At 38.4% G+C, this 24,018-nt stretch overlaps 1 protein-coding gene across 4 annotated transcripts in view; it reads left to right on the top strand.

Moving 5' to 3' along the window:
* The first annotated feature begins 424 nt into the window (after positions 1–424).
* CPEB1 (cytoplasmic polyadenylation element binding protein 1) overlaps positions 425–24,018 on the top strand; it is a 74,493-nt gene continuing 50,899 nt past the window's right edge. For 3 of the 4 annotated variants that reach the window (XM_027859216.1, XM_027859220.1, XM_027859224.1), the window contains exons 1-2: positions 425–512; positions 7,365–7,539. In XM_027859216.1, the coding sequence (XP_027715017.1) occupies positions 7,464–7,539 (76 nt within the window). In that variant the 5' untranslated portion in view covers positions 425–512; positions 7,365–7,463. The remainder of the gene's footprint in view (positions 513–7,364; positions 7,540–24,018) is intronic. The other variant, XM_027859228.1, reaches the window with a different exon arrangement.

The following is a 24,018-nucleotide window of genomic DNA, read 5'->3' on the forward strand; positions in this document are numbered from 1 at the left end:
TTGATGCTAAGTTACGCAAAAGGCCCGCAGGCAGGGGTATCCCGAGCAGCCACGGGGGTTCGCGGAAGGGAAAGGGTCCCCGGAGGCGTCTAGAAGCGCCACGTGGGGCGGCCGGCTGCGGGCTCTGATGCCCCCATGTTGTGTCTGTTCGGAAGCGCCCTGCCTCTCACCCCAGTCCAGCTCAGCCCGCGGGGGCTGTGAGAAAGCGAGAGCTCCCGACGGCCCCTGGGCGGTGCGTCCCCTTTAAGGGCGGTTCGGCTTCGCTGCCTCTCCCTTGGGCCGCCGCGAGCTACCCCCCCTCCCCGCGTCTCGGCGGGGCAGGGAGGGGTGAGGAGGAGGGTAGGTCACGTGGTTCACACGTTCGGCGCCGGGAGCGCGGAGCCAGCGGCCGCCCGGAGTCGCCGCCGCCGCCGCCTCGGTTCCGAGGGGCCCGACCTTCCTGGGACAGGCACCATCCCCGAATAACGGGCTGAGTCCGACCCGGCGTGATTGTCGCCGCCGCTGCCGCCCAGGTAGGGTGGGGTTGGGGCTCAGCCACGTCAACCCGGGCCTGCCCGGCTGGGCGAGTTGGGCCGGGCAGGGTAGGGCTCGGCGCCGCGGAGACTTGGGGGGGGGTTGTGGGGGAGCTGGCGCGAGGTGTCCACGTGTGAGTGTAGACCCTCGGGGTTCTCCCCGGGCCCGGAGCTCCGGGTGGGGGTGGGGTGGAGGACCCGGGTTGGGCAGGGCGGATCTCGAGGCCGGGTGAGGGCATGGAGCCGCAGCTGGGGGCCCTCCCCGAGGTGAGCCAAGGCGGGGCGGGGCGGGGCAGCTAGACTCGCGCCCCTCGGGGACAGGAGGAGGGGGATGCTCGAAGGTCGAGGGCTCGATGCCGGGTGTTAGGGCGTTCGGTGCGGGGCTTGGTGGACGCCCCCGGGCCGGGGCAGCGAGCGTGCGCTGCGGGAGGGGGCGGCTGCTGTCCAGGGTTGCATTCCACCCGAGGTCTGTGACTTTTTCCCAGGTGTTTTTGCCTTGGGTGAATTCACCTCGAGTGTTGGCTGCGGTACAACCAGCCTTACCCCGCTTCTCATTATTGCTCTTCTGTTTTCAGACAAACCCACCCCTCTAGAGTTTCGAGTTTTTACAAAGTAAGGTCAAAATCCAACTTCTGGCCGTGCTCTCTACAAATCTCTGAACTTTTTAATGTCTGATGGTGAGATCTTAAGACCGGCTATATTGTTTCTGGCCCTCCCCGCAGAGTGTTGGGGGAGACCCCAAATTCCCCTAACTGCATTTTGGCATCTACTTCTTGTTGGTTGGTGAGCTAGCCAAGAGAAATGGAATATTTAATCTGTTCCTTGTTTTAATCCTCAAAAGGTAGCTCAGCTTTTCCCTGGTTACTGGTAATCTACTTCGCTAGTGAAGTTTCGATGTTGGAGTGACCATTCCCCCCCCCCCCCCGGGGGAACGTGCCAAATACTGTTAATGGAGGGTTGAAGAATTCGAACATGGGGGTGGGGGGGGGGAGAAGGTTAACATCACTTAAAATTTCAATGAGGGGTCCACCAAAAGTGAGGCACATTTCCTCTCTCTGTTTTCTTTTAAAGACTTATGTTAGCTAGGTTTCTAGAATATGAATTTCTTTGAAAGGAAGACTTTCTTTTCATATTTTCTTTTGTGGCAGGAGAGTTACTCTCCATTGGAGGACAACAAATTGACACAGGGCTACCAAATTGTGTGTGTGTGTGTGTGTGTAAAAAAACAAAAACAAACCAAAACACTATATTGGGGAATAATAGTCCCCCCACACAGGAGGATGGGTAATTACAAAGTGTTAGGTATGCTCTCTGCATGCTTAGAGAGGATATGATGGAAGATCCAGTTAAATGGAGTCTCCTTAATGTAGCTTTCTTTGGCAAGGAATTCTTTTCTAGCCACAGGCCACCTTAAATTTATATACTTTTATGAAGTCCCAACTATTTCACAGCACCCTCATTTTAAAAGGACGTGACTTTTATAATAAGGAGAAATTTCTTCACAACATTAACAAGTAGGTTGATAACCACTGGAAAAATAGTGGCTGTGAAGACCATCTGCCTTTTTTAAGTTTCCTCCAGTGTCTGGGGAAATAGGCATTTAAAAAAAAAAAAAAAAAAGACTGTACAATGCACTTAAAACAATTAAATTGTTTATATCCCTGATTATGTGTCAGGTACAAGCTGCCCAGAGGAGGAAGCACTAAAATGCACAGAACTTGTATGAGCTCAGATAAAAAAAGGGCACTTAGTTGTAGCTGGCCCCTAAGGAAAAAACAGTATTAAAACAGAACATTGAGGTTTTTTATCAGGCCTTTTAGCTTTTTTAGCCAGCTGAACTTGGAATACATTGTACAGAGCACTTTTCTGGATATGAAGTATAATTTAGACCAGTTGATCTAATGTATGGACGAAGACTTGGAAATTAAGGAAACTTTTGTCTAGTGTGGTTCATATCAAGTTTAAATATAGATTTTATTTTATTTTTTGTAGGAATAGGGTTAAGTGTAATTTGAGCAACCTGTCAAATCCAGGAACCTATACCAAATCTGCATTTCAGGATAATTTCTTACCAGCTAAGGTTCACTGAAGGGGGAAGCAAATTTAACAGCTAAAGAAGAACGGTCAAGTTGTGGTGGGGAGGCTTCTTAGAAAATCTCGTTCTGGAACTCTGAAGAACTTTGGTTTTCAGGGGGAGGGGGTGAAAATGATACAAAAAGGGTTTGTCTACTCCTGCTTAATAGATAGCAGTGAATAACAAGGCAAACCTGCCCCGTTTTCCCTGGATCTTTGATCCTTCTGATAACAAATCATATGCTGTGCTTTATATAAAACCAAATTTTATGTGATTGCAGACTGTATATGCAGTAGGAGAGTGAGCTTTACAAGTATGATTACCACCAAAACAGGTTTGAGTGTGAAAATTCTTGGTTTACTGTATTCTCAATGAGTTGTACCAATAAGACATTTGGTGAGTGGAATTGTAACTATATAAAAAGGGAGTGACATTTTTAGACTCTAGACTTCAGATATGAAAAAAAGGAAAAGGATGAACAAAGCAGGGAAGACAGCACAGAATTAAACTTTATATACATCTCTACTTTGTGGTGTAAGAATTAGGCCAGACTGATTATTTAATGTAAATAACCTAATAGGACAATTTTTAGTTGCCTCTGGCCTACTGGTTGCAGTTCTGATAATTAGAGAAAAACTTTTTAGGAGCTGCTGAAGCCAGCATGGTTGTTCTGAACCACTGGCACAGCAATACTGCTATTAGCAGGAATGTGCTTGCATTTACCATTCCTTTTGTGTGGAGGCAGAGTTAGCTGATCTAATAGTGTCTGGAGTTTCAGGAAAGGTAGGTAAAGTTTAGTGTTGAAAGGGAGACCTGCCTCCTTTAGTGGGCAGGTTGGACATTAGTTAAAATTACCAGAATGTTTTCCTACTGGAACTGGATTAATCTTAAATTTTAAAACAACTTTTAGGACAAGAAAGGTAGACAGGATCTCAATAAATGTAGAATTTACTTATAAGTGTAATTCCCATACCAACTTGAATTTCCGGAGAGGATTAATCAAAATTTCAACACTACGGAGTAGGCTCTTTTGGGAACACCTCATAGTTGAGGGTTCCTCCAGGAATAGTCTGGGGCTTGTTCTAAAGTCTGCAATAACAGAACAAACTCAAGTTTGCTAGTAGTAGCCTATAATGAGGTTTGCTGATCAGATTCTGCTATTAAGTATACCTGCTGAAATATAAACAGCTCCCTTGCCCAAAAGCTGTAAAATCAATAACTGGTACAGCATTGTAACTGATCCCTATATCTCCAGCTGCCTTTTCATCCAAGTTGTCAGTCACTAACTTGGAACTAGTTTAAGAATTCAATTTTGATTTATTTAGTAAACTAAAATAGTTACGCATATAATTGGTTTCTCAGGTCTGTTCAGTTATAATAGTAATCTCAATGCCAATAAAATATTTCAGTTATTGCTTTCATTTCCCTTCTGTTAAATGACCATTTGCCACAGTACTTGTACTTGTTTAAAGAGGAGGAATTTACCTCAACAAACATTAAGCTCTATCAGGTGAAATGAATTAATTACTCTAGTACTTTTCCATTGAAATCAGCAGACCTGCTATTAATGTTTGGGTTATTGTCTCTGGTAGTTTAGATTTGAAGAGGAAAGGATTATGACGTAAAGTGGCAAATAATCTTCCAACGTGGGGGTTCTTGAAGTACATTGATGAAGTGCATTCAGATTGCTGGAGGGAGGGGGTTGTCTGTAAACTTGGGTGGGAAAAAGGTTGCATTTTTATTTTTACTTCTAACTGAAATTGAGCATTTCCTTCAATTATGAATAAAAAACCCTATTCTAATAAAGTCCGTAAGCTTCGCCAGGCTGCCGGAAGGGGTCCATGACACAAAAAGGATCCAGAACCCCATTTTCATATCAATCCTCTTATGCCTTCTACCTGGACACATCAGTCAAAAAGCATTTATTGAGCACCTACTGTATGCTACTAGGCATTGTCTACACACTGGGGATACAAAAAAAGGTAAAAGTAGCCCTTACTCTCAAGGATTGACCAGTCTAATGGAGAAGACATGCAGACAAGTATGTATGTGCAAGGCATGTGCAATATAAATGGGAAGTAATTTCAGAAGGTACTAGCAGTGGGGAGAATAGGAAAAGGCCTGGTCTTTAGATCTGCTTTTCTATGCAGTGTCTGATCTCCTTTATCTTAAGGATGAGCCAGGAAGTCTTGACCAATAAAGGGGCAGGCTTCTACTGAGAGGATTTTACTTTTTTCCTTGGTTTGGCATAAAACAGTAGTAATTAGCACTCTTTCTGGACTTGAAAATTAACAGTTCAGGGATCACCTGTTTCCTGATTGAGGTGGCAGTTTTAGTGAAAGATTTGTTTAATTTTAATCCAAAGAAAACTAATTTTTATGATACCTGGACTTAATTGAGATGTAGTGCAATATACATTTGACCTAAATTCTAGCCTCAAAGATAGTACCTGTGATGACTTTATTGATCAGCTGTATGTATTGCTTGTTTCTGGGGAGTAACATGGCTAATGTTAACTTTTCTTCAGTCTTGGCAAAAGGCCAGAAACGGTGGTGTTGATAAGATGTGTGAGAGGGTTTTATAAGGGATTCTAGAGGTACAGGTGTTAAAGACAAGTTAATTGAAGGCATAATAAGGTTTTAATCTAATGTCTCAGCTAAATCTCCCTTTACTATCTACAGACAAATCAGCCTCCTTCAGTCTTGCTTTTTCCTCATCACTATACAAAAATCTCCTTTAAGGTTACCAGTGACATCCTGACAACTCTATCAGTAGATTTTCTTAGTCATAGATAATTAGACAGGATCTGCTTCAACCCCAGCCCTCAGTAGTTGAGGAAACTAAGAGTTTGTGACTTGCTCCAGATCTATCTATTGGTAAAACTGGGACTCGTGTTAGTTTTAGATTACTCTCTTCCTTTTAGAGAGTCTTGTCCCTTGGCTTTTGCAACCCTGAAGATAATCCATCTTTTTTAAACCTCTGCTCCAATTTTGTTTTCATTGCAGCTTCTCCCCATTCTTGCTCCTCACATGTAGGTCTTCTAGAAGCTGTCTTTAGCCTTCTGCTTTTCTCATAGTACATTAATTTGTTCTTAGCTTAAAGTATTCACCTACTGCAGATGACTCCCCAGTCTATTTCTAGATCTGACTTCTTTTCTGGACTTAAGTCTCACGACTCTATCTACTTGCTAGACATATCCACATGGAACTTAAAACATCCATCTCTTTTCCCTCCCCCTCAAAAAGAAAGAAATCTTGAGCAATGTTTTTAATTTTCTGCATTTTTGTCTGATTCACTCCCAGTAGGTCTTTTTCTAATTAGATATAGATGGTAATCTCCCCAAGGAAGACTCTGATCTCTGCATTGCCTGTACCTCTAGTTTCCAATAAAAATTTGATGGGGTACCCTTCTTCCTGTCTCCTGAGGTTCAACATACCAGTTATCTTTGACTATCATCTTTTCTTTCTTTATTTCCCTCAGCCAGTAAGTAGCTGGTATTATTACAGCATCTGAGTGGAACAGTTCAGAAGTCTTACTTCTAAATAACTGTGAGAGGAGGTGGTCATCCACCCTTTCTTTGAAGACCACTAATGAGATGGAGTGGGGAAGAGAAGCTAATTAGCTCTTACAAGCTTTCCACATTTTCTCTAATGTAAAGAATTTGGAAAATGAGAACATTCAGTGACTGCTAGATGTTGGCTCATGGTTGTGAGTGAAGAGAAGCTGATACACTCTTGTAGGAGAAATTATCCTATGTGAATTCTTAAGAGAATTAGAGAGTTTTTGCTTCAAATAAATCTGTATTACACAAATTCAACTCCTGTGGATAGCAGGATCTGCACTGGTCCCTGGCTTCTGTGCCCTGCAGGCCTCCAGGGGCAGCACTTATTCAGACTTGAGGGGCCACGGCCATGTGGAGCCTCACTAGGGGAGGGGGAGATCTGTGGAACATGTCATTTACTTTAAGTGGAAACTCTCTGTGTATATATAGTATCACTTAACCAAACTCAGAATCCATGTTCCTACCTTATTTGCTTTTGCTCATGGAATTTCTTCTATTTTGATATTTCTTCCCTTGCCAATTCTGCTCAGCTAAAACCTGAATGTCCCTTAAGACCTGCTACTATTACTATGCTTTCCTACCTTTTTCCATTGTCATATTGGTTTGACAACTTACAACGCTGTGCAGTATGTTTTTTGCATTGATTAATAAACCAAGTTTTTTGAGTGCACAAACCATATTTTCCAACAATTTTATAACCTCTTTAGTGCCTTAACACTGTCTTACATACATAAAAAAGTGTTCCAATGAGTAATTGCTTGTATGTATTATATTATTAGTTGGAGGGGCAGTGTGGTAGATAGTTGGTCTTGGAGCCAGGAAACCTAGGTTCAAATAGTGTTTGACACATACTGGCTTTATGATCTTGGATTAGTCAATTTAACCTCACAATAGACCAGGCAACTCCCTGAGGCTATAAATTACAGAAGATGCTGACATGAATTGATAAAGGTTTCATCAAAGTTCCTCGTATCAATGAAATCCTAGGTATACTCCTTATCCCATCCCACTTGATATTTCGAAAGCATTTTCACAGAGATCTTTATTTGATTTTTGCAAAAAGACTTGTGAATTAAAAGCTGCTCCTATGGATGAGAAAATAACAGGCCAGTAAGTAAGGACCAAGATTTGTTCATTATTGATTTCACTTGATAATGTGGGGTTTGATCAAATGAATTTGGGCTAAAAGAATTTTTTTTTTTTTTGGTCATACTAGAAAGAAGACGCAGGAAGGATCAAAGACTGCTGGGATAACCCTGAAGCCCCTGCACTTTCAACTTGTAGCAATGCTGATATTTTTCGTAGAATAAATGCCATGTTGGACAACTCTCTGGATTTCAGTCGAGTCTGCACAACACCTATTACAAAAGGAAGGCATGATCATTTGTCAGGTGATTTTGATCTGCATTTGAAAGCAGGGATGGACTGGGTTGTTACAGGTGCAGCTAACTAAGAAATTTGTAGTTATGAGGGGTAAGGTGGATCATTATACTGTATGTTGGCTACTTAGTTAATTTTAATTTTTAAAAAGATTTGACATGAGTATCTAGAAATGCTGTTGATAATGATACTATTAAATAGGGTTTGTATTTCTATTTGTAATACTGAAGAATTTCTGTTTTGGGATGCAAATGGAGAGATTGGAGTTTTTTATCAATTGAAATTATGTTGAAGCTTAAATGTTCTAAAAGACTGTTAAGTAGAGTATTTCTAAAAGCACTGAAAAATTTTTAGGTAATGTCTACTGTATCTAGATGTATCAGGGTTTGCAGAATGCTTTTCTCCTAACCTGTTAAATAGGAAAAAACCCTTAACTTTTTTTTGGAAGTTTTAATTGTCCTTTTCATATTAATGAATTGAGGACTGGAGTAATATATTGACTAGATATCAAAGTTGGGTAGAAGCTTCCTATAAAATTTCCTGTTTTGTTGAGGCAACTACTTGCTGAAGACTAATGGTCTCAAAGATACTTGGTATAGCTGTAATGTGTAATACCTAACCTTTATAGAGTTGTAACATGTAAAGAATGATTTTACAGATATGGATATATTAGAATGTGAGGTTTTTAGATTAAAATGGTTTTTTGGCGGAGAATTTTATAATGGACCTCGATTATTGAAGACTCTCTGGGATGTTGTACAACTGGATTTGGAAATCACTGATGTATAAAATGTCTGGAGATGATGGGTTTCAAAATTGCCCCATGAAGGTCCAGGAGTACATACTATGTTTATTTTTATTTTAATTTTTAAAATTATTTTTATTTTGTTAAATATTTCCCAGTTATGTGTAAAATTCTTTTTAATAGTCTCTTAAAATTTTTTTTGAGTTCCAAATTATCTTCCTCCCAACCCTGCTCTCTCCTTAAGAAGTTAAACAATTGCATATTGATTATACATATAACCACTATTTTTAAAACAAAAGATTTCTATTTTTGGCTCTATCTAAGAGTAAAATTTTTATCTATTAAATTGTGAATGGAACAAACCAGAAAACTTGTTTTTCTCTGCCTGCCCCCAAGTTTTGATGTCTCAGTAATATTATTATCCTGAAACCTAGAGTCGGAAATGAGTGATGTTAACCTGTTAAGAATTGGTTACTTTTTCATATCAATGATATCTTAATTTCGAATGTTAACAATTGTGTTATTGTGTTCAGTGGTCTCTGAACGGAGGTACTTAAAAACACATTTTGTCCTAAAGACCTCAGAGTGTGTCCCTGTATTTTCAGATGTTAGAAACAAAAAGGAGGGCTTTTTGAAAGGTGGTTAGAGTTGCTTTTCTATCACCAGTTGCATTTTTCAGTCTATAAATAAATGACTAAAAACTACCTCAGGTAGAATAGTTTGATTTGTTAATACAATTGTTTTTTGGATATCCTAGGAAACATTTCCTTAGACCACATCCACAGTTGGAAAATACTCTGCTTGTGTTGCCCAGAAAAATGAACTTCTAAAGGTATTTTGGATACCTTTGGTTATTGTTGGCAGCTTCAAAATTCACTTCTGTTTATTTTATCATACAGGTGTTGTGGGCCAAAGATAAGTAAGAAGAGCTTGAAAATATGGAAACGCTTCAAACGGGCAACTTTGATGATCCTTTGGAGTACCAATAACTAAATTTTGCAATCTAGCCATTGAATTTTGTAATCTGTACAAAGCTCCCACCTATGAATGAAAAATTAAGTCAAATTTCAGCAAGTTGTGAAAAAAGCTTAAAACTGTGTGCCAGACACTGTTAAGCACTGGAGATACAAAGGCAAACAGTCCCTCCTTTCAATGAGACCACTCTTGAATGGGGCAGATAACATGCACATAACTACATAGAAATTAGGGAGGCACACAGTCTCTGAGCAAAGATTAGTGAAGCCTGGGAAAAGGTTCTTTCAGGAGGTGGGACTTTGGGTGAGGCTTGAAGGAAGACAGGAGGCACAGGCATGGTGAGAGCCAGGGAAAGTGGTCAGAGGCAGGAGGTCAGTGGCCTTGGTGGGGTGTGTGTGAGGTGGATGTGGAAGAAGGGGTTAGGTGCTTTAAAAGTCAAACAAGATTTCGTATGATACTGTTGGTAATAGGAAGAGCCACTGGAATTTATCTAATTAGGGGCATGGTCAGAGCTGAACTCACAGAGGATCACTTTGACAGCTGAGTAGAGTGTGACTGGATTGGGGACAGTCTTGAGAAAGGGAGGCCAACCAGCAGGTTCTTGAAATAGTTAAGGTGGGAGGAGATAAGGGCCTGAACCAAGGATGGTGGTTGAGTCAGAAGAGAAATATTAACACAGGTAGGATGGATAGGATTAGCTGAGTGATTGGACATGGTGGATGAGAAATAGTGACGAGCCGAAGATGACATTCAGGCCTCTGTGACTGTGGGAGGGTGGTGGCTCAGTAATAGGGAAGTTATGGAACAGAGTGGGGAGATAAAGAGCCTCTTATGAACAGGTCTTAAAAAGCCAAATGAATACATGGTGGAAAAACTCATAGCTGCTGTAGATGTTGAAATGTAACTTTTTTCTCTTGCTAAATATCAAAGAACCAAAAATCTAAATTATCTTTTAAAAAATTCTCAAATTTTTAGATCAAGCAATAGAAATTTTTAAAATGCCTCAACTTTTTTTCCTTAAAAAAATGAGTTAGTTATTTTTTAGGGGATATTCTTGTTTTTTTAGAATCATAATGGTAAAAAAGACCTTACAGGTCCAGTACCTTTATTTTTAGGATAATGAAACTGAAGCCCAGAGAGTAATTTACTGAGGGTCATAGAAACAAATATTGACCCCCCTACTGTCTTGATAGCCATTTTGGAGTCTAATCAGTTCTGCTATAACTTATACATTTGCCAAAAGCAGTGAGCTGTGCAATTTGGTGCAGTGAAAACCACAGGGCTTGTGGGGAAAGTGGGCTCAGTGACATCTTTAAAAAAAAAAAAAAAAAAAGATTGGAGCCTAATAAAAAGGGTAGCACAGTTTGATATATGTTAAATGTTAAGAAATATTTAAATGCTAAAATAAATAGTGGCAGCATCTGAAACCTTGGGCTGCTCATGGCCCTGCTTCTTGGGCAGCAACAAGTTTGGCTGCAATTGCTGGGGGTGGGGTGGGGAGTCCTTAGCAGTGACTGAAGGGGACAGGGGAGGTTCAAATCACCTCTTCTCAGCTCATAACTACTACAGTACTGGAAGATAAACAATAAATTAGCCACTTGACAAAGACCTGAAGTATTTTTGGAGAAGTGCTTGTTGGAAGGCTTTGCAGCTTGAATTATTGTGAAGTAGTGCTGTTTTCTGCATTCTTGATGTTTCTCAAGGAAGAAAAGAACCAGAAGCAAACTTGAAATTGTCTTTATGCTCAAAATGTACTGTAATATATCAATTGCAGTGGAACAAATTTGAGTTTTTGAAACATGAATTATGGCAGAACTGATTGTACTGTGATATTTCCCATTTACATGCACTAGGTAGTTGATGGTGCTATGTTTAAAGTTGAGGTTACAAGAAATAATGACATTCAGATAAATGATATAATTAGAAGTTGTTATAATCCCAGTTTTGTGTTGCTGAGATTTTCATAATGGTTTAAATTAAAATTACTTTGGGCTAAACTTTATTAAAAAAAGATGTATTTTAAACATTCTTTTCTTTTTCCCCACCCACCCAAAAAAAAGGCTAGGAAAAAATGTCTTATTTGTATTTTAATCTGTACACTTTCATCTGTACTCTGAGTCTGTCCTTTTTCTGGAGGTAGGTAGTGTGTTTCATCTGGAGTCCTTTGGAATCATGACACCCTGCATATTCTAATTGTCTCACTTCATAAGTCTCCCCAATTTCTTTATATTAATACTTTTTATGACACAATAATCCATTTATGTTAGTATACTGTATTTTGGGCATTTCCTAATCTTTGGATGCTTGGATTGTTTCTCATTTTTGGCTATCTGTTCAGTTTTTACATATTATTTCCTCTCCTGCCATTAGGTTGTGAGCTCCTTGAGGATAGAGACTTTATGGGCTTTTTTTTTTTATCCCCAGTGCTTAGCACAGTGCCTGGCACATAATGGGCATTTAATAAATGGTCAGTAACTTGATATGAGTGTTACTGTACATATAAGTCATAGGAACTTTTGCTCAGAGCAGGGATTTGGGGTCAGGAGTGCCATTCCTAAATTCATACCTTATTCTTGTATGTCCTTATGATATATAGTCCAGAAGTGTCTAAAGACATGATCTATAGACTGTTTGTGGCCCAGAACATGCCTGAGGGTGGCCTGAATCAGATTAAAATGTAACTGGGGGATATTGAATAAAATAAAGACAATAAAACGTAGATAATGTTAACATGTGGTTTTTTAATGCAGCCTTTAGAGGGAGCCTTATATATGACTTAATGGCACCTGTTTCTGTTGGAGTTTGATGTCACAGGTGTAGTCCAAGTGGGGAGATTAGTGAATGAAAGGGAATGACTACTTTGTAGCTCATACAGCCTATCACCAAACTGCTTTTCAGAGGGATTATACTTTCAATTTTGCCAACCATTACTTTCTCCATAGTCCTGCTAGCCTTGCATTTAAACAAGTTAAACTTGAAATACCTATGTATAAGGCACTGTTGTATTCTGAGGATACAAAGACAAATGGTACTATCTAGCATTTATATAGCACTTTAACACCTGCAAAGCCTCACAAACAGTCATGTGAGGTAAGTAGTATTATCCCAAACTTACAAATGAGGAAAATGAGGCTGAGAGAAGTGAAGTGGTTTGCCCCTTGGTCACACAGCAAGTGTCTGAGGTGGGATTTGAACTTGGGTTTTCTTGAATTCCTTCAGTTAAGGATCTTACATTTCTCTGGGAGTAGAGAGACTGACAAGTATACAAATAAGTAAACACGAGATAATTTAAAGAGGGAGAAAATGTTATTAACAAGCAATTGAGGAAAGTTCTAAGCTGAGCCTTGAAAGAAAATAAAGATTTTGAGAGGCAGAGGTTAATTTCCCTAGGTATTGGGAAGCTGCTTGGGCAAATGCATGGGAAATGGAATGTTGAGTACAAAAAATAGCCAGGATCCTTATTGCGAACATTGTGTAAAAAGAATAGAAAGATGAAATACGGCTGGAAAGAGGGGTTAGAGCCAAATTATGATGGTCTTTAAATGCCAGGCCGGAGTGGTAGTATCTAACCTACCCAAGAGGCAGTGTTATTGTTCAGTTGTTTTTTGTTCGTGTCCAGCTCTTTGTGATCCCATTTAGAGTTTTCTTGGCAAAAAATACTGGACTGGCTTGCAGTTTCCTTCTCCAGGTCATTTTATAGATGAGGAAACTGAGGCAAACAGGGTAAAGTGATTTGCCCAGTGTCACACAGCTAGTAAATGTCTGAGGCCCTATTTGAACTCTAGAAGATGAAGTTTCCAGACTCCAGGCCCAGGGTTTTATCCATTGTGCTACCTAGCTGCCCAAGAGGTAATAGGGTGTCATTGCAAGCTTTTGAATGGCATTTTCAGACTTTGTCTTAATATTTTGGCAGCTGGATGGAAGTTGGAAAAGGGAGACTAGAAGCAGGGAAATTACTCTAAACAGTTTAGGCAAGAGGTCTCAACCAAGGTGGTTAAACATATTAGTGGAGAGAAGGATGTAGCTCTCTAGATTCCTTTGAAGCCCAGCTCAGATAACATCTTTTATATAATTTCTTAATTTCTTCTCCTTTGTGAATTTGTGCTTTATATGTATTTTACTGTGTACATGTTTCCCCTGGTAGACTTTGAACTCCATGAAGGCAGAGGCTGTTTCCATTTGCTTGTACGCCTAGTACTTGTTACATAGGAAATACTTAAAAGATGTTTATTTATAGACATATGCAAAAAGATGTTGTGGAGATATAGAACTAACAAGACTTGATCATTGATTGAATATGTGGAGGGTGAGATGTTACAAGGATGACCGAGGTTACGAATCTAGGTGAATGGGAAAGGTGGCCTTCAATAGAAATGGAAGTAGAGGAGGAGGACAGGTTTAAGTTCATTTGGAGAGATGAGTTTGTGGTTCTGAGGGCATATCTAGATAAAAGTGTTTAGCAGGCAAATTGGAGATGTGGGAATGGGAGTTAAGAGGACAAATGAATAGATACATGGATTTGAAAATTGACTGCACTGAAATAATTCAAAACATGGTTGCTGATGAGAACCCCAAAGGAGAGTAGTTGAGAGGAGGCCCTAGGATAGCCTTGGGATACCCATGAGCATAAGATGGATAATTAAACAGAGAAAACTGAGGAATGATCAGATATGTAGGAAGAGAATTGGGAGAGAGCAGTGTCATAGAAACCAGTGGGGAAGTACAGCAGAGGGTGGTCATCAATAATGTAAAAAGCTGCAGAGAGGTCAGAGGCCATTGAATTCAACAGATCTTGGCTAACTTTAGATAGCATTTTCCACAGTAGAATCAGAAGCCAGATTGTAAGAAGTTAATGGGTGTTAAATGGCTACTAGAGTTGTTAATTTACAGTTTTTACTAGAATTGAAGCCATTTTTCAAGTGAGGCTACTGGTAATTTTCCTTTGACCAATTATTCATTAGAGAATGGAACTAATTCCTCAAAATCTATAAGGAATTGGCTGTATTTACCTTATTTTTGTTAATGCTTATGGCAGCAATTCCCAGTTCTCTTTTTTATTCTGTATTCATTTCTTTTTGTTGTGCAAAAAACTCTTTAATCATCCTTTTGTTACTTAGAAATTATTTTAGTTGAATAGATGAGAATTTTCTTTACAGTTGAGATCATTCCATTTTCTTATTTTTAAAAAGATGTTTTCTATGTTTATATCACTGATTTTTCTTGAAATTTATTGAAATGAGAACTTAATATTTTCTTAAGTCATGCTGCTTTACAACTTTCTAAATAGTTTTTATTGAATGATACCCTACTTTGATGTTTAGTAATCTGACTTTATCAAAACTACAGCAGCTGACAATTAAGGCTCACAACCAGCCTATGAAGTAAATAATTAGAGATATTTCTCCATTTTCCAAATAAAATCATATTCCACCTAAATGACTTTTTCCAAGGTTATCAAAGATCTCTTTATTGATCCATCCAGTGGCTTCCTCCGTCTTGGCAGGCAGGCTGAACTCTATTAGGGATGAATGTTGCATAAGTTGTCTGATGTGTTGTCACCGTATTGGTGGTTTTTGCCTACTTTTTTTGGATTGTGATTGTTAAGGGTGGGCTCCATTCTGAGGAGTATGTGTGGCTAATATCCAGGAATGACTGCAGGAAAAGCAGAAAGCATCCTTGGGAATACCTTGTAAGTGCACCTCCCTCCTCTGCCTGGGCTAGTACAATTGCAGATCTTCTGTTTTCAACTGCTAAGCTGGGGGCGCCATAGTACACAGAGTGCTGGATTCAAGACTGCTACACCTGAGTTCAAAGTGGGCCACAATTGCTTCTAGTGCAGTGACCCTGGGCAAGTCACTTTACCTGTTTGCCTCAGTTTCCTCAACTGTAAAGTAGTGTAATAACAGCACCTACCTCTTATGGGTGTTGTGAGGGTCAAATGAAATAATATTTGTACAGTGTTTAGCACAATGCCTGGCACATAGTAAGTGGTATACAGACTATTTTCACATTATTCCCTTTCATACCCTGTATTTTCAGTTCACCTTGTTGACTCTTTCCTGTCTCACCTCAGTGCCTTTGTGTAGTCTGTGCATCATGTTTGGTATGCTTTTCTCCTTTTCTGAAGTCCCTACTCCCTCCCTGATTGTATTTTATCTCCTCTACCTCAGATTACTTTCTGAACTCTTCAAGGGTCCAGGGCTCCTTCATTTTTTTGTGTTGGTGTCCATCTCTAGTGTCTAGCATGGCACACAACTTTCCAGTGCTTGTGATACTGAAACTATTTTGTTGGATCCAATTTTTCATTTTTTAATCTAATACTAGATATTTTAATAATTACTGCCATCAAAACACTCTTGCTGGTTCCCAGTTTAACATCCTCAGCACCTTCACTTCACCTCCGACTCATGCAAGGGTGTTCATACCCTTGATTTCTCATCACCAGGTGTTTCATCTCCATAATCGGACATCCCTCTTAAACTTCCTGTTCTGACCTTGCCACAACTTGTAGTTCCTCTATATCCTTCTCCTCTTTTCTCTGGCCTTATTTTTCTTTTCATCAACATCTTGGCCCTAGTTTAGCAGTTCAAGTTTACGCACACTTTGACTCATGAATCCTATCTTTGCAGAGGTGTTTAATCTCTGCTGCCAAATGCCTTTGCTGCTGCTCCTTGGGAGCTCCTGAATATTTCAGGAGTCACACAACTGAAGTCAGTGATCCATGACAAATGTGTTATTCAACCTCAGGCCCCTACTGCTGCACGTCAGTCATTTTACTCTTCTCTGATTGTCCTATCACATTCTTCCCAGTAGTCTAAAGCATTCTCTTTTCAAGCCACTTAATACCATGGCCTTTTCCTTCCTCTGAGCAGAGTACCTTTTGCTTTATTTCACTGGAAAAAGAGGCTGTCTCTTGTGAGCTCCCTCTTCTTTCCAGTTCCATGCTTTGAATTACCTCCCCTTTGTCATAGTCTCAGGATAATGGTCACCAACCTATTTGTGTCATTGGTTCTAACCCCTCCTCTCTCTTTTGAGCTTGTTCTTTCTCCCTAACTTATGCTACCGTGTTTTGTCCTAGGCTCTCTCCTTTACTTTCTGCATGCTCTCCAAGTAATCTCATTGACTCCCATGGGTTCAACTACTATTTCTCTGCATCCCACAAATCCTCCCTAAGCTTTGAGTTCTAGTCTTGTCTTCAGCTACTGTCTAGAAATTCCCACCTGGATTTCCAGTAGGCATTTCAATTTCTATATATTCAAAATAAAACTAGTTATCTTTGCCCGCCGCCCCCCAAACCCATGCCTCCATTGAGGTAACTTCCATTTTTCCACTTACCCACATTCACCATATGTGGGAGTCTTGTTCAGCTTCTTACTCTCACCAGCCCCTTATCCAGTCATTTTACTAAATCATGTTGATGTTACCTCATGATTTCTCACATGATCCCCTCTTCTCCACTCATGGCTATCGCCTTATTTCAGCCCTTCATACCCTCTTGCCTAGGAGGTTACCATAATCTTATTGGTATCCTTGCTTCCAGTCTTCTTTTTCTACTCCATCTTGCACACAGAAATAAAATTAATAATCCTGGAGGACAGGTTGGATCATATCACTGCATTCTCAAGAAGCTTTTGTGGCTCCGTTTTGCCTTGGGCAAGTTACTGTTTTTGTTGGCTTCTATATGTTTTGTGCCTAATATCTCCCTGGATCCACCTCTCTGTTTATAAAATAGTATTAAATCAGTTTGATGATACAGAGTTTACATTCTAATGGGAAAGACATCAAAATAATGCATACAAGATTTAGGAAATGGAAGGTAACCTGCATTCTTGGTATGAATCCAACCTAGTCATACTGTAGAATTTAATATGTTGTAGTTTCTTGGCTAATATTTTCGTTATTTTTGCATTTATACTCAGTAGGGATATCGGTCTGTAGCTTTTTCTTTTGTTATCAGGACCATATTTATTTCACAGAATTTGTTAAAGTTATTTTTTGTTTTTTGTGTAATTTGTTATATTGGAATTAATTGTTTGATAGAATTCACAGGTAAATATCTGGTCTTGCAATTTTTTTGGCGGGAGGACTTCCTTTATGGCTTGTTCATTTTCTTTTCCTGAGAATGAATTATTTAAATTCTCTACTTCTAATGGGTACTTTACATTTATGCAAATATTCATCCATTTCATTTATCAATTTTGTTGGCATGAAACTGGGCAAAGTGAGTTGGCTGATTTTTTTTTATTTCTTCATTTTGAGTTCTTCCTTTTCATTTTTGGTATTGACATTTTGGTTTTTCTTTTTAAAATTTGATTAGCTAATGCTTTGTTTTAGTTTTTTCCCTTAAAGTTCCAAATTTTACTTACTAATTCAGCTTTTATTTTAAAATTTTATTTCTTTTTGATTTTGTTGCTTTTTTAAGACCTGCATGCTCAAATCATTTATTGTTTTTCTACTCTTGATGAAAATATTTAGCAATATAAACTTTCTCCTAAGGACTGCTTTGGTTGAATCCTAAAAGTTTTGGTATGGTATAATAAAATTATATAGTCTAATGTGATTTATTCTTTGACCCACCAATTATTTAAACTCCAAGTTTAAATCCTTTCTGCAAAGACCCTTTAGGGATAGCAATTAACCTATGATTTTTCTGGTGAAAAATTTGCTCTACCAGAGTAGGCAGAACACTTTGGCAACTTATGTAATCTTAGAAAAACTGCCTATAGTTTGACAGGTTGTGACATGCCTGGGTTACCTAGCCAGCATGTCAAATGTGAGACCCAAACCTGCAGGTTTAGGCTTCAAGGCTAGCTCTCTAGCCATTAAATAGAATCCTTCCTACCATGGTTCTTTATTATGATTTTTGATTATATATTGATAGATATTATATGGAATATATATTATATTATGATAATGCTTTTGTTAGTAAAGGATGGTTTTCATAGTTTTTTCTGCATTTACTTGCAGTCTTTATGCTATAACATGGTCACTTTTTGTAAAGTTGTCATGCTTAGCTAAAAAATGATTATTCTTTTCTACTCCCATTGTTCACTAGAGCTGTATCCTTTCTAAATTTTATTTCTTTATTTTTTTTTGTAAATAATATTTTATTTTTTAAGATTTTGAGTTCCAACTTTTTTTCTCCCTCCATCCTATCCCCCCTTCTCAAGATGGCAAACAATCTGATATAGATTATACATGTATAATCATATTTCCATATTAGTCATGTTGTGAAAGAAGAAACAAAAAAAGGAAAAGCCATGAAAAAAAAAGTGAAAATAGTATGCTTCAATCTGCATTCGGACTCCATAGTTCTTTCTCTGGACATGGATAACATTTTCCATCTTGAGTGTTTTGGAATTGTCTTGGATAATTGTATTGCTCAGAAGAGCTAAGTCTATCATAGTTGATCGTCCCACAGTGTTGCTGTTACTGTATACAATACTCCCCTGGTTCTGCTCACTTCACTCAGCATCAGTTCATGTAAGTCTTTCCAGGTTTTTCTGAAAATTGTCTGCTCATCATTTCTTCTAGCATAATAGTATTCCATTATATTCATATACTACAACTTGTTCAGCCATTTCCCAGTTAAACGGCCTTCCCTCAGTTTCTAATTCTTTGCCACCACAAAAGAGCTGCTGTAAATATTTGTACATCTTGGTTCTTTTCCCTTTTTTATAGTCTCTTTAGGATACAGACCTAATACTGGTATTGCTGGATCAGAGGGTATGTACGGTTTGATTGCCTTTTGGACATAGTTCCAAATTGTTCTCCAGAATGATTGGATCAGTTTGCAACTTCACCAGCGATGCATTAGTGTCCCAATTTTCCCACATTTTCTCCAACATTTTATCATTTTCCTTTTCTGTCATATTAGCTAATTTGATAGGTGTGAGGTGTTGCCTCAGTTGTTTTAATTTGCATTTCTCTAATCAGTAGTGATTTAGAGTACTTCTTCATGTGCCTGTAGATAGCTTTAATTTCTTCATCTGAAAACTGCCTGTTCATATTCTTTGATCATTTATTATTGGAGAATGACTTGTGTTTTTAAAAATTTGACTCGGTTCTTTCTATATATTTGAAAGATGAGGCCTTTATCAGAAGCACTGGCTGTAAAAATTGTTTCCCATCTTTCTGCTTTCCTTTTAATCTTGGTTGCATTGGTTTTGTTTGTGCAAAACCTTTTTAATTTAATGTAATCAAAATTATCCTTTTTGTATTCCATAACGTTCTCTGCCTTGTTTGGTCATACATTCTTCCCTTCTCCATAGATCTGACAGGTAAACTATTCGTTGTTCTCCTACTTTGCTTATGGTATCACCCTTATGCATAAAGCACATACCCATTTTTACCTTATCTCGGTATACAATATGAGATGTTGGTATTTGCCTGGTTTCTGCCATGCTATTTTCCAGTTTTCGTCAAATAGTGAATTCTTATCCCAGAAGCTGGAGTCTTTGGGTTTACCGAATAGTAGATGACTATAGTAATTTACTTGGGTACCTAATCTGTTCCACTGTTCACCACTCTATTTCTTAGGCAGTACTAAATAGTTTTGATGATTTATAATATAGTTTTAGATCAGGTGTGGCTAGGCCACTTTCCTTTACATTTTTTGTCCGCTAATTCCCTTGAATTTTTGTTCTTCCAGATGAATTTTGTTACTATTTTTTTCTAGCTCTATAAAATAATTTCTTGATAGTTTGATGGGTATGCCACTGAATAAATAAATTTATATTAGCTTGGTCTCCCCATGAGAAATTGATGTTTTTCCAATTGTTTACATATGGCTGTATTTTTATGGAAAATGTTTTGTAATTCATATAGTTGCTGGGTTTGTCTTGGCAGGTAGACTCCAAAATACTTTGTTGTCTGCAGTTATTTTAAATGGAATTTCTCTTTCTATCTTGCTGCTGGGCTTTGTTGGTAATATATAGAAAAGCTGATGGTTTATGTGGGTTTATTTTATATCTTGCAACTTTTCTAATGTTAATTATTTCAGGTAGTTCTTTAGTTGATTCTCTAGGATTCTCTTAAGTGTACCATCATCATCTGCAAAGAGCAGTGCTTTTGTTTCCTCATTGCTTAGTCTAATGTCTTTGATTACTTTTTCTTCTCTTATTGCTAATGCTAACATTTCTAACACAATATTGAATAATAGTGGTGATAATGGGCATCCTTGGTTCACCACTGATCTTATTGGAAAGGCTTCTAGCTTTTCCACATTACAGATAGTACTTGTTGATAGTTTTAGATAGGTACTGCTTATCATTTATTCCTATGTTCTCTAGTGTTTTTAATACTGGGTGCTGTATTTTGTCAAAAGTTTTTTTCTGCATCTTTTGAGATAATAGTATGATTTTATTGGTTTTATTATTTATATGGTCAGTTGTGTTAATAGTTTTCCTAATATTGAACCAGCCTTGCATTCCTGGTGTTAAATCCCATCTGCTCATAGTGTATTATCCTGGTGGTAAATTGGTTAATCTCTTTGCTCATATTTAAATGTTTTGTATCAATATTTGTTAGGGAAGTTATTGGTCTATAATTTCTTTCTCTGTTTTGACTCTTCCTGGTTTAGGTATCAGCACCATATTTGTGTAATAAAAAAGGAATTTGGTAGGATTCCTTCGCTTGTTTTCTAAATAGTTTATATAGTACATCTGGCCCTGGAGATTTTTTCTTAGGACATTCATTGATGACTTGTTAAATTTCTTTCTCTAAATTGGGGTTAAATATTTCCTCTTCTTTTAATTTGGGTGATTTACATTTTTGTAAATATTCATCCATTTCACTTTGACAGATTTGTTGGCATACAGTTGGGCAAAACAGCTCCTAATTATTGCTTTGATTTCCTCTCATTGGTGAATTCACCCTTTTCATTTTTGATATTGGCAATTTGATTTTCTTCTTTTTTTAAATCAAATTAACCAAAGGTTTATCTAGTTTGTTTTTTTCAATAGTTTTCTTTGTTTTATTAATCTCTCCTTTGATTTTCAGAATTTCTAATTTAGTGTTTAATTGGGGATTTTTAATTTGTTCTTATAGCTTTTTAAATTGCATGCCCAGTTCATTGATCTCTTACTCTATTTTATTCATGTAAGCATTTAGAGATATAAAAATTTCCCTTACGTGTGGCTTTGGCAGCATCCCATAAATTTTAGTAAATTGTCTCATTATTGTCATTCTTTTTGAAATTGATTGTTCCTATGATTTGTTGTTTGACCCATTCATTTTTTAGGATTAGATCATTTAGTTTCCAATTAATTTTTAATCTTTCTGTGGCCCTTTATTTCATGTAATTTTTATTGCATCATGATCTGAAAAGGATGTATTTAATATTACTGCCTTTCTGCATTTGTGAGGTTTTTATGCCCTAATACAGTCAGTTTTTGTGTAGTTGCCACGTACTTCTGAGAAAACGGTATACTCCTTTCTTATCTGCATTCAGTTTTCTGTGGATGTGTATCATATCTAACTTTTCTAAAACTCTGTTCTTCTCCTTACCTACTTTTTTGTTTATTTTGTGGTTAGATTTATTGAATTCTGAGAGGGGAAGGTTGATGTCCCCCAGTAGTATAGTTTTGCTATCTCTTTGCTACCCCTGCTTTCTTTTTTTTTTTTTTTTTTTTAAATTTAACTTTGGGTGAAGCACAGTAGATTCTGCTCCAGCCTTTTACCTTTGCTCTGTGTCTTTCTGCTTCACATGTGTTTCTTGTAAACAGCATGTTGTAGGATTTTGGTTTTTAATCCACTCTGCTATCTGTTCCCATTTTATGGGAGAATTCTTCCTATTCACATTCAGTTATGACTACTAACTGTATTTCCTTTCATCCTATTGTTCCTATTTATATTTTTCTCTCTCTCCCCTTTCACCCTGTCCCTCCCTACCAGTGTTTGCTTCTGACTACCACTTCCCTCAGTCTGCCTTGTCTTCTGTCATCCACCCCCTCCCTTTTCTTTTCCCCTTCCTCTCCTACTTTGATATTTGATATAGGGTGAGATAGATTTCTTTACCCAACTAAGCGTGTATGTTCTCTTTTTGAGCCCATTCGGATGAGAGGTTCACACTGACCCTTCCATCTTCCCTATCTTTCCCTCTACTTTAGAAGCTTTTTCTTTTATATGAGATAATTTACCCAATTCTACCTCTCCCTTTCCCTTTCTCCCAGTACATTCCTCCAACACTCCTTAATTTTATTTTTTTAGATATCCCTTGGTATTCAACTCACACCTTTGCCCTCTATCTGTTCTCCTAACTGCCCTAAGAATGAGAAAGTTCTTAGGAGTTACAAGTATCCTCTTTTGGGGGCGGAGCCAAGATGGTGGAGTGAAAGCAGTGATTTGCTTGAGCTTTCCCCCAAACCCCTCCAAATACCTGTAAAAAAAAAATGGTTCTAAATAAATTCTAAAGCAGCAGAACCCACAAAAAGACAGAGTGAAACAGATTTCCAGCCCAAGACAACCTGGATGGTCGATCAGAAAGGTACATCATGCCAGGCGAGGAGAGGAGCGCAATTTGGTGTGGGTATGCAGGCCACAGCAAACCTGGAGCAGGCCTCAAAGGGCTGAAACACGGGCAGCTGTGGTGGTTTCCAGACTTCTCAACTCACAAACGCCAAAAACAACTTAGAAGGTCAGTGGGAAAAGTCTGTGACTGTGGTGAGAGTTAGAAGCTAGGTCTCATTCAGAAGTCCCTAGTGTGGGTCTTAGCTGCCTCCTGAGTTTCCGGCCAACAGACTGAGGGGAAATCGAGTGGCTGATCAGAAGGAGATTGCAGGGATCTCTTTGCTAGTGCTGAGGCAGGAATCTCTTACTTTGCCCGTGCTTGGATCTGGATTCACAGTTCTGAGGGGTGGTCCTGGGGCAAGGAAGAGCGTTGGTGTGGTGGAGCTTGTTGTGGCGGTAGAGAGGAAACACATTGCCTCTTATTATACCACCTTGGAAGAACTGAAAATTTATGGGTCCCTAGAAGTATCTCTGAAAACAGCTGTACCCCCAAAGCTTGGGGACATTCTCCACATTGGAAGTAGACTCTTATCTTAACAGAGTTTAAAACACAAGTAACTGGCCAGGATCATGAATAAGCAGCGCAAAAAGAGTCAGACTATATTATCTTACCTTGGTGACAAAGAAGATTAAAACATACACCCAGAAGAAGACAACAAAGCCAAAGCTCCTACATCCAAAGCCTCCAAGAAAAATATGAATCATTCCCAGGCCTTGGAAGAGCTTAGAAGGGATTTTGAGAAGGAAGTAAGAGAAGTAGAGGAAAAACTGGGAAGAGAAATGAGTGATGCGAGAAAATCATGAAAAACAAGTCAACAGCTTGCTAAAGGAGACCCAAAAAAATACTGAAGAAAATAACACCTTAAAAAATAGCCTAACCCAAATGGCAAAAGAGGTCCCAAAAAGCCAATGAGGAGAAGAATGCCCTAAAATACAAAATTGGCCAAATGGAAAAGGAAGTCCAAAAGCTCACTGAAGAAAATACTTGCTTAAAAATTAGAATAGAGCAATTGGAAGCTAGTGACTTTATGAGAAATCAAGACACTGTAAAACAAATCCAAAAGAATGAAAAATTAGAAAACAATGTGACAAATCTCATTGGAAAAACAACTGATCTGGAAAATAAATCCAGAAGAGAGAATTTAAAAATTATTGGACTATCCGAAAACCACGATCAAAAAAAGAGCCTAGACATCATCTTTCAAGAAATTATCCAGGAAAACTGCCCTGATATTTTAGAACCAGAGGGCAAAATAGAAAT

Source organism: Vombatus ursinus, unplaced genomic scaffold (assembly GCF_900497805.2).
Source record: "Vombatus ursinus unplaced genomic scaffold, bare-nosed wombat genome assembly UNPS02000749.1, whole genome shotgun sequence".
NCBI lineage: Eukaryota > Metazoa > Chordata > Mammalia > Diprotodontia > Vombatidae > Vombatus > Vombatus ursinus.